The sequence below is a fragment of the Arachis ipaensis genome, chromosome B09 (assembly GCF_000816755.2).
Source record: "Arachis ipaensis cultivar K30076 chromosome B09, Araip1.1, whole genome shotgun sequence".
NCBI classification, from domain to species: domain Eukaryota; kingdom Viridiplantae; phylum Streptophyta; class Magnoliopsida; order Fabales; family Fabaceae; genus Arachis; species Arachis ipaensis.
In genome coordinates, this window is record NC_029793.2 from 11927466 (window position 1) to 11938072 (window position 10607).

Genomic DNA, 10607 nt, shown 5'->3' on the forward strand with positions numbered 1-10607 from the left:
TCAAATGTCTTATTTCAGTCTTAAAAAATTTCAAACAGATTCAATGTTGTCCTGCCATTAAATTTAATTCAAATAATAATTAATAAAAATGTTTTTACATTAGGAATAATTAGTGGGTTGATTTTACTTGCGTATTGAAATCAAGCGTTATATTAACTCTTAAATATGCTAATTGTTCATGTTAAATTTAACTGTGAAACAATATTAACTGTGAAACAATATTAAGTTGAAATAAGACTTAAAACGCTAGGAACCAAATTAGTCTCCTTTAAAACAACAAAGTGTCTGCTTTGGAATTTCTTAAAAGCCAATTTGAATATTTATTCTATCTAAATTTATTGGTACTCTTTATTACCTTTATGTTATAAAAGTCATTTTAAATTTTAAAAATAATTTCATCAAATACTATTATTGTAACTTATGTTTATTAAAAATTACTTTTAATTTGTTTTATCTAACATAACCCCTACCATTTTTTAAATCCAAGAAAGACAAACATCATTTGAGGAGAGGGAGAGAGAGAGAGGTGAGTGATTGATCTTCCTTGAGAAAATTACATGGGAATTGCTTATTATATTACAGTCTCATAGTCAAAATAAAATATACATTCATTTTGGATACATTCATTTTGGTTCAAGTCCCTCTGACTTGTACAAGTCTTCTTCTTCCTCTCAAAACTGAAGCCTAATCCTCATCATATCTCATTATCAAATAGAGAGCCACTTGAGGAGTACCCACACAACTCTATCACCTTGTAATGAAGCCATTACATATACATCATTGGTTGGTGGTTTTATTGAAGCTGTGTGGAACATTTTGGAGCTTTTTCTGTCCCCAATACTATAATAAGTTAATAACTCCAATAAATTAAAATGATCATAGAGCCTTAGAATTTATTATTTCCTAGCTTTGAACATGTTGAGCTGCTAAGCTGTTGAAGCCACTTGATCTGCTTGAATACTCCTTTATGAGTTTATAGAAGAAGGAATCTTCTCTTTCAAGTAACTTCGACGGCTCATCATACTCGGCGATTCTCCCTGCAGCGAAACACAGGATTATGTTAGCAAGCTTCCTTGGAAGTTTAACATATGAAACAATACTTCATTTTGAAAAGTATGAACTTATATTTTCTGAGATTCAAGTTATATGATATCTTGTATCCATGTATTTTATAAACATGATACTTATCTGATCTATACAAATGATAATGATGACCTCCTTAACATGACAAATCAAGGGTGTCATCTGCCAGATGCAGTTAACTTTATGTGAAGTTGATAGCTAAGAGTCGTTAAATAATTTGACAGATTTGACTAAATTGTCATCTAACGATTCTCAGCTATCAACTTTACATGAAGTTAACTGCACCTGAGTTTTCACCTATCATTTAACCTAAAAAAAAATTAAGTGTAATTTACCCTATGTATCATGTAAGAAAAAGTGGCTTATTGAAAGAACATAATGTCATGTAACTATTTTTAATAGTCACATTGTCATGCATTTTTCACATGGTATGGTTATGTTTGAATTTGATGTTTCACTGGAAAAGATTCACACAAGAGAATCCATTCCTATATATATATATATATGCATACATACCATCACTGAGCACCAAAACAAGATCACTGTCTATAACCGTGTGGATACGATGAGCAATTGTGACGACGGTCCGATCTTTAAACTCGTGACTGATGATCTGCTGTATCACCCCATCAGTTGCAGAGTCCACAGAGGCAGTTGCTTCATCAAGAACTAATATGCTGCTTCTCTTCAGCAATGCTCTTCCTAGGCAAAATAGTTGCCTTTGTCCCACACTCCAATTCTCACCATTTTCTACCACTGTCAAAATTAGCATTTCATTTCATTTTAGTAATCATTGATTGTCACCAAAAAGGCATTGTCAAAATTATCATGGAGAGTTGTTGAATTCGACCTGGGCTATCCAACTTGTCTTGCTTTTCCCTCACTAGCTGACCAAGTTGACATTTATCTAGTGCCTGAAAATAAAAGAATATATATATATTTTAGTTGATGACAGTAATATTTTATCTGTAAGTAGAGAGGAACTAACAATTATTTACTACTTTGTGAGTAATAAACGACGAATGCTAATGCGCTCCGAAGAAAGTAAGGAGTGCAGAGCTCTTTGAACTTAGATCTTAAATCCTAAACTCTAAACTCTAAATACTAAAACTTTGAATCCTAAACTCTAAATCTGAGCTATTGATATAAAATATAATAAATGGAGAGCTAAGATTTGTTTGATTAACAAGAAATGCAGCACTCCTTAATTAGTAAGGAACATTTAAGGATGAGCCGTAATTAATTAAAACACAAGCTACAAAAACTTCACTTGAAAGGTAAGTAAGAAAATGTTGACAATGATATAGATACTTCAACTTCCATATCATGCACTATAAATGACTCTAATGTATTGAAATATGGATTTACCTCCCAGATTTGAGTGTCAGAGTATAGTTCCAAGGGGTCCAAGTTGCCCCTAACAGTGCCTTCAAACATGGAAGGGTCTTGTGGGATGATGCTGAGCCTTGACCTTAAGTCATGCAGACCTATCTTGCATATGTCCACATTGTCAATCACAATGCTTCCTTCTCTTGGCTCAACAATCCTAAAAATCGCCTGAATAAGGGTCGATTTTCCACTTCCGGTTCGTCCTACAACGCCAATTTTCTTCTGTCCCGGGAATGTGCATGTGATGTGTTTCAGAACTGATGGGAGTTGTTCAGCATAGCGTATCTGCCAAACATTTTGTTGTTATATGAATGATGGTGTCCTGAATTCTTGTCACTATACAAGTATGAGGTACTAAAAAAGATATAATTTCAATAACTATTGAGCAAAACTATCCCAAGAGATGTAACATTTGAAAGAATATATTATAATGGTATGTCATGCATAAAAGTAAACTAGTTACTTTAACTACAAGATTTGATATCTCATGAAAAAATAAACATGAATTTAGAAAGTTATTTTGAGCAATGGTTGAGTCATCTCCCTGTGATCTTAATATGGTCATGAATTCAACTTGTGAAAAAAACAACTTATGCACTTATCAGGTTAAGCTGCTTACATAACTAGTCTTTTCTCGGACCCTGCATAAAGTATGATACTTTTGAGTATCCATGATTCAGATTTCATCACTAACCTCTAAATTTGTGAAACATATTGTTCCGGTCGCCGGCCAGTTGCTCGGCGGCCTGCTGTCCTGAATGACAAGTGGTGCCTCACTTGCTATATTTCTGTATTGCAGAATTCTTTCAACTGAGATCATCTTGTTTTCAGCATTGCATATGTTCCATATAACTTGAGCTTGCAACACATTCAAATTGATCCCATATGTTACTGCCAACCCTGCAATGCCTGTAATAGATCCAATGCAGAAAAGAAAAGGAAAATATTAGTGTGTGATTTCATAAATATCTGAGAAAAATTACTTGATAACATGATAGAAAACATGAATAACATTATTAGAGTTGTACTCACTTGGATTGATTATTCCTTCAGGGAGGCTCACAAGCATAACAAGTGAGAAGGCAAAAACAAAATTTGAAAGTATGTTCAATCTGAAAGAAAGCCATTCCATTGCAGACACATTATGAAACCATGGCCTTGCATGGCCATCCACAAGATCAAGATTTGTATGTATGAATCTGCCTTCTTGATCGAAAGCTCGTATCGACGCTGCTCCGGCTAAAGATTCTGCAAAATGGTGGAGGATTGGTGCAATTTGTATCTGTGCTAAGCGAGCCAGTTCTCTTGCTGTTGGTGTGTAATATCTCTGAGATAAACAAGATTCAACTTCAATTAGTATATCAAAGATAATTGGTAACTTACATTCATAACTATAGCCTATTTGATTATTGGTCTAATTATTCTTGAAACTATAATAGTCTTACTAAATTTTCATTGTAATCAAGTCCTTTTATTGTATAAAAATTTCAATTAGGCGCTTATATTGTAAATTAAGGTATAGAGAATCTAATTGCAAATTAAGCAATAGAGACTGAATTGAAAATTGAGTGAAACTACAGACTTTCATAATAACTAAACCTTGATAATGTGCTTCACAAGATTGCAACAATCAATGTTGTTTTAACTAGTAATGATGATGACATAGGAACATGAAGGAGAGAAAGGATGACATACTTGATACCATATGCAGACTGCAGTTACCGGAATGAAAATGGCGAAAACTTGCCATGCCACCTGAGACATCACTGCAATAGTTCCCAGAATTTGTATTACAGAGAAAGCACACCATCCTAATTTGGTTGCCATCTCCAAATCTAGAATACTTTGATCTGTAGAGACCTGAAAATGGAAAAGAAAATAGTTGTTATTAACCTTCCATTTCACTTAACTCTAATTAGTCCTTAGATACTTCTTCAAATAGTTTGGTGTATCTATATTTCTATCCTGAGACAGTTAAAGAAATGTGATTGTGCTAAAATAAAAAAACAAATAGAATTTCTATGAATGTTTACCCTGTTCAAGATTCTTCCAGTTGGTGTTGAATCAAAGAATGACATTGGAGCTCTAAGCACACTATGCAGCATGCTTGTGAAAAATGTCTGTGCTGTCCAAAGGCCGGTGTATGCGACCAACAAGGCTCGCACCAGAACACATAGCGCGCCAGAAACAGAAAGAACCATGTAAATAAGAAGTATGAAATTCATGTCAAATATAGGCTTAGCATCACTACTTGTAGGACAAACCCAAGCCATCCAATAGTTACTTGCAATCTGAAGTATTTGGAATGAAGATTGTGCTAAGATTATAACCGGAACCAATGCTCCTCCTTTCGCAGTTGTCAAATAAGTCCAGTACACTTCTTTTGATATGCTTCCTGTTTCTCTTTCTTCATCTTGAACCAATTTTCCTTCATTTCCTTTTCTCTCTGGTGGATTATCTTCCACTGTGTCATGCTGTTCTTTGTGCATGAGTTTCGCATTTAAGTTGGATTCTGCTTCAGCTATGGGATTTTGAGCTGTTCTGCTTGAGTTTTCGACAGTGAGAATCGACTCGAGAGCTTTACTATGAGCACCAACTAAGACTTCAAATCCTATGTTTTGCTTTAGAAGCTCTTCAAATTTTCCAGCTTGTGTAATTTTTCCATTTTGCATCACCTACATTGGATTGTGATCAGTTACTAATATATAAGATTAGTTTCCATCTTACAAAACAAAAATACTGAAAGAATATTCACACTGAATCTGAATTTACCAGGATGAGATCTGCTGCTGGAAGAAATTCAACTTGGTGTGTAACAAAAAGTATGGTTTTCTCTTTAAGAATCCCCATAAGACACTCCTGAAGCAGAAAAAATGTGGAACAAACAAAGTATTGAAGCAATTATTTCTACAAAGCATGAAAATTTACAAATTATGACAACAAAATCTTACTTTAAATAGGTGTGTTCCGGTATGTGCATCGACGGCGCTAAAAGGGTCATCAAGAAGATATATATCAGCATCTTGGTATACGGCTCGCGCTATCTGAATCCTCTGCTTTTGTCCACCACTCATGTTGATCCCTCTTTCCCCAATCTCAGTGAGATCACCACAAGAGAATAGCTCAAAGTCCTTCTTTAATGCACAAGCTTGGACAGTTTTCTCATACTTTTCAGGATCATACTCTTTTCCAAATGTGATATTGTCTCTAATATTCCCTGTAAGAATCCATGGAGACTGTGGAACATAAGCTTTGGTTCCACTGATCTTCACTTTCCCGGATTGCTTATATATCTCTCCCAAAATACCAGACAGCAGGCTTGATTTTCCAGAACCAACCGATCCACAAATCGCCACCTTCATTCCTCTTTTAACTTTCAACTCTATTTGATCAATAGATGGAGTTCTAGACTCTGGATCCCAGCTGAATCTCCCTTTATCAATGACTACATCAAATTCTGTTTTGTCCCTTGATACATTTTCAATGACATCATGCTGGATTTCTTCCTCCCTAAGGTACGAAGCGATCCTATCAACTGAAACTTTCCCTTGAGCCATGACATTGAGTAAATCAGGTAGGCTGAAAATAGGATCCTGTAACATTCTAAATGTGGCGAATGCGGATAAGACTCTTCCGGCCGTTAGCTCGATTCCCATTAGCATACAAGCCCAAAAGGTTATCACAGATATGAATGTAGGTGATCCCCAGAAGATAAAAGCAGAAAGTGCTGCTTGTTGTAATGATTTCAGTAACCAATTATACTCCACTTTCCTCAATGATTCTAGCCTTTGAAGAAATTCACTATCCCATGCTTGAAGCTTCAAAGTTTTCATGTTTCTCAGAACTTCTGAAGTTGCTTTCATTCTTTCATCTTTGGCTGCCATGATCTTTGCTTGGTATCTTTTCTGTATTTTGGTAAGAGGTATGTTCAGAGTCATCACTGCTAGAGTCGCAGCTAGCGCGGCCATGGAGCCTAATCCAAGATTTGTATGCAAAATGAGCACTGCTAAAGAAATTTGTATAGGAAGCATCCAAATCACATTGACATACCAAATGAAATCTGTGATTCTCTGCACATCAACACTCATATAGTTCATTATCTCGCCGCCTGTGTGACTTTGTCGCGATCTATTCGAAAGATGCAGACCCTTCTTATATATATGAGATATCAATGCAGATCTAAGGCGAAGGCCTAATTGCCTTGCACCGAAAATCCATTGCCTCTGAGTTATTGTCTCAACCATCTTAGCACACAAGAATGCTAGTGAAAGAAGATACCCTGTTTTCAACCCCTGCTTTTCCTTGTCCCCCAAGAAATCAACAAAGTCAGTGATCAAGTATGGACCAACATATGAAGCCGAAGCGCATATTATGGCGAAAAGCGCATTGATTGCTGCTTTCTTCCTGGTGAAGTGATAGATTGCCTTGTAAATAGAGGGGTTTGTAGTTCCATCTTTCTCCTTTACCTGCCTAAGGCTCTCGTCGAAGGCCGAGGTTAGAAACTCGGCCGAGTCCTTGATATCAACATTAGGAATGTCACTTTGCTCAAGAGGTTTCTTGTAACCTTCTTCAAACAATGGATTGAGCCAAGAGAAGTTGATGAGTTGCATCAAAGTAGCCTTTCCATATGGAGATTCCTTTGGAAATTCTGAAGTTTTACCAGGTTTTGAACTCAGAAGTGGTTCAGTTACCTCACTTTTTTGAACACACACAATGTCACTCTTCCCTCTAATTGAAACAATCAATAAGAATGTTGAAGTAACCAAACCAATGAAATCTGCATATTCTCTTAAACCAATTTGACCCTTTTGGCTAACACTGAATATTGTATGAAGTGATGTTCCAACAATGCACAAAATGAAACTACAAATCCACCAAGCTCTGAGAATCCAAGGAAAATAAGAACTTGTTCTTGATACCTTGAAAATTGCAATTAGACTCACACCCCATGATAGAACTTGAATTGTTTCTGATGCAATAGCCTTGAATTTTGAAGTGCATTGAGTCTCATGATTGAAAATGATAAGTGATAGAGTTGCTGCATGAAGAGCTACCATCAAAGTGGTGAGAACTATGCTGATTTTGTAAGCTAAACCATGGTTTGTTGTTATAGTTTGATGAATCATATCTGAGGGGATTTTGTTCTGCTTGTTGATGAAGTTCAAATTTTTCCTCAGAAGTTGGAATAACAATATCAGAAAGAATCCAAATTCCACAGGTAGAATTATATGCTCCAACAAGCATGGTGAATCTACTGGAATCCATGAAGACAAATTCAAACTTCTAATATCTGTCAAATGTTTAAAAAAGTTATGAAACAAAAGTTCATTTAAATTAGATAAAGCTTGCCACTTAGTACAATTATTTCTTAATTAGTATTTAATTTAATCCGTCGTTGAATTGATTTACTCCTTCAAATGTTTTTTGTTTTAGTATTACTAATGGGGTGATACTTTTTTACATTAACATGATATGTGATGTCACTGCTTGATTAAAAATGTTAAGACAAAAAAAACGTAAGAGACTAAATAAACTGTTCTAACCTCAATACATTACTCCTGTTTATAATTTCGAATACTAAATCAAATAGTAATAATATACTTTCGGTTCAAACTTAGGCATGTTAATATGTGATGCATGTACATTGAAATTTGATTTTGGTTAATTCATTGTTATTGAAATTATATATATATTCATAGTGATAGTTGATAGATACCACACCTTTCTTTTTGTCTTTTTATTTAGAGTACCACTTTCTTTCATCTTTTCTGCCATTCCTTATTTATTTATGTAATAATAAAGGTAGTAAAGTACTTAAATATTTTTTATTAAAAAATCTATGTTTTTATAAAATTTCAATTGGTTCAGACTAAAATAACATAATTTAAATAGAGTAAATAGACAAAACTACACTTAAAAGAATTTGACATAAACAAAAATGCATACTAAAATTCGTAAACATAAAAGTACACCTAAAAGATTGATTTCGAAGAACAAAAATATACTTCAGGTCTTATAAATTCACTAACAATACTATATTTTTGTCTATCAAAACCAAGTTTTCGAGTGTACTTTAAAATTTTTGTACTTTTATTCACACCAAATTTTTTTATGTGTATTTTTGTCTATTTATTCTTTAAAAATTAGTTTAATTACTCTGTTGGTCTCTATAATTTTGCGAAATTTTCAATTAGATCTTTATACTTTTTTTCTTTTTAATTGAGTCCTTGCACCAATTTTTTTTAGTTGGGTCCCTACACTTTTTTTTCTTTTATGTGGGTCCCTGCACCAATTTTTTTTGTTGAGTCCTTATAAAATTAAGCCGATTACTGCTAAGAGAGACCTAATTGAAAAAAAAATTATGCAGGGACCCAATTAAAAAATATATATATAGACCTAATTGAAAATTTCGCGAAAGTATAAGACCAACAGAGTAATTAAACTTTAAAAATTTAGTTAAAAATAAAAAAAAAATCCCTCAAATAGGTTAATTGAATCTTGACCCCACATTTACAAAAGCAATCATCCACCATAAAAGTGAACCCCACATTTTATTAGAAACTTATAAAAGCTCATCACAGAGAATAATTGCAGAGTTATTATGATATACATATACATGTACTTGACAAAAAAAATTTGAACTCAACTTGATCCCTTCTTGATTTGGCATTAAGGTACACAAACAGAATATTCTCTCTACACACACCATATGGTGCCATCAAACATTGGGAACTTCAATAATAGGCAGAGCCACATTTGATTTTATAATTTATATGCATCTTAATGATTTATTCATCAATCACACGGTTTGTGAAATGATTTTTGTGCCAAATTTTTCCTTCTCTCCTTCATGAAAAAACCTATTCTAACAGAGTTTTATTATATTTTGTGCTAATATAAATATATATCTTAATCATGGGATCTGACCAGGAAAAATTGTAGTAATATTAACTAAATTTGTTAATTGGACCACTATTTATATATTTTTTTTAAAAATGACAATTAATTAAAAAATAAAGAAATGTTATTGTATTATTGAATAATGTTTGATGTAAAATTAAACCCAAACTAAAACTATATGAGTAGATGTAGATTTGATGTGTGTCTAGCTGTTTCTACCTTATTGTCCCTTGAGTGGGTTACATCATGAATAAAAAAAATACTTTGAATTTTTAACATGATAATGATTACCTCAAAGGAGTTTATGAAGCTTCTCTTAATTAAGGAGTTAATTGACATACATTGAAACCCTCAATAAATTTTGTATTATAATTAGCAATTTAGCATCATTTGAGTAATAATATAAATAAAAGATTTTGATTAAATAATAGTGTGTAATCATTTTATATTGACATTACATACATCACAATTTAATCTTTAATTTTTATTTTATTCATGTAAGTCCCATTTAATTTCCAAGTTCCAACATAACTTTCACTAATTCTAACCCCATCATTTTAATTTAATTATTCATAAATACCAACTTAATTATTGGATCAATACTGAGATAGCTTTGGCCTCACGTCTTATATATATGTCCAAATGCAAATTAGATACAAAACAAATAAAACCGAAAAAAGTAGGGAAAAAGTTAAAATAAAATCTATGGCTGAAATAGCCATGGTTTTTGTTTTCTTTTGAATTTTTAAAGAAGCACCAAGTAATCAAGTACACAAAATTGATATATATCCATGGAAAACAAGGCAATAGCACACAAAATCTCAAATTATATAAATACAAAAAATTTACCAACAATAATAATCATATTTCTTTTTTTAGAAAAAAAAACAAATAATAATAAAATTGAGATCCATGAATCTATGCAATTGGACAAAATTTGAATTAATTATTATTCCTGGCAGATACAAACATGTGGCTTGTCCTGTATTTTCATGACCAATTGTTTTCAAAGACGTGGAACCTACTAAGAAAGCACTCTTAAAAATAACTAAACAAATTAATTATTTAATTCTAATTATTAAGTGTTTTACTTGGCTTTGTATACGTCAGAAAACAACAAAAAAAGGTTTAAATATTCTTTGTTAAAAATAATTATAGGATATATTTGTCTTTAAAAAACGGTTTAAAAGATAATCTTGAAGGAATGCCAAAGTTACTGAAGACAGTCTTTTTTT

General features: G+C 32.9%; 1 protein-coding gene and 1 long non-coding RNA gene across 5 annotated transcripts in view; one reads left to right on the forward strand and one right to left on the reverse strand.

Annotated features, from left to right (window-relative positions):
* LOC107617618 (putative ABC transporter C family member 15) overlaps window positions 508–10607 on the reverse strand; it is an 11497-nt gene continuing 1397 nt past the window's right edge. The window contains exons 2-12 of one of the 4 annotated variants that reach the window (XR_001614996.2): window positions 5424–7762; window positions 5245–5331; window positions 4506–5147; window positions 4168–4332; window positions 3505–3799; window positions 3167–3381; window positions 2452–2757; window positions 1934–1997; window positions 1600–1839; window positions 620–1037; window positions 508–583 (exon numbers count right to left, since the gene is read on the reverse strand). Coding sequence is in view for 3 of the 4 variants with exons in the window: in XM_016319423.2 (XP_016174909.1) it covers window positions 904–1037; window positions 1600–1839; window positions 1934–1997; window positions 2452–2757; window positions 3167–3381; window positions 3505–3799; window positions 4168–4332; window positions 4506–5147; window positions 5245–5331; window positions 5424–7762 (4487 nt within the window). In the remaining variant the exon portion in view is untranslated. Of the gene's footprint in view, window positions 1038–1599; window positions 1840–1933; window positions 1998–2451; window positions 2758–3166; window positions 3382–3504; window positions 3800–4167; window positions 4333–4505; window positions 5148–5244; window positions 5332–5423; window positions 7763–10607 lie in introns of all 4 variants that reach the window. The other 3 variants (XM_016319424.2, XM_016319425.2, XM_016319423.2) reach the window with 3 other exon arrangements.
* On the forward strand, window positions 2690–3674 carry LOC110267157. The gene is made up of 2 exons (XR_002354514.1): window positions 2690–2823; window positions 3526–3674. It is a non-coding gene; the product is annotated as an uncharacterized LOC110267157 (long non-coding RNA).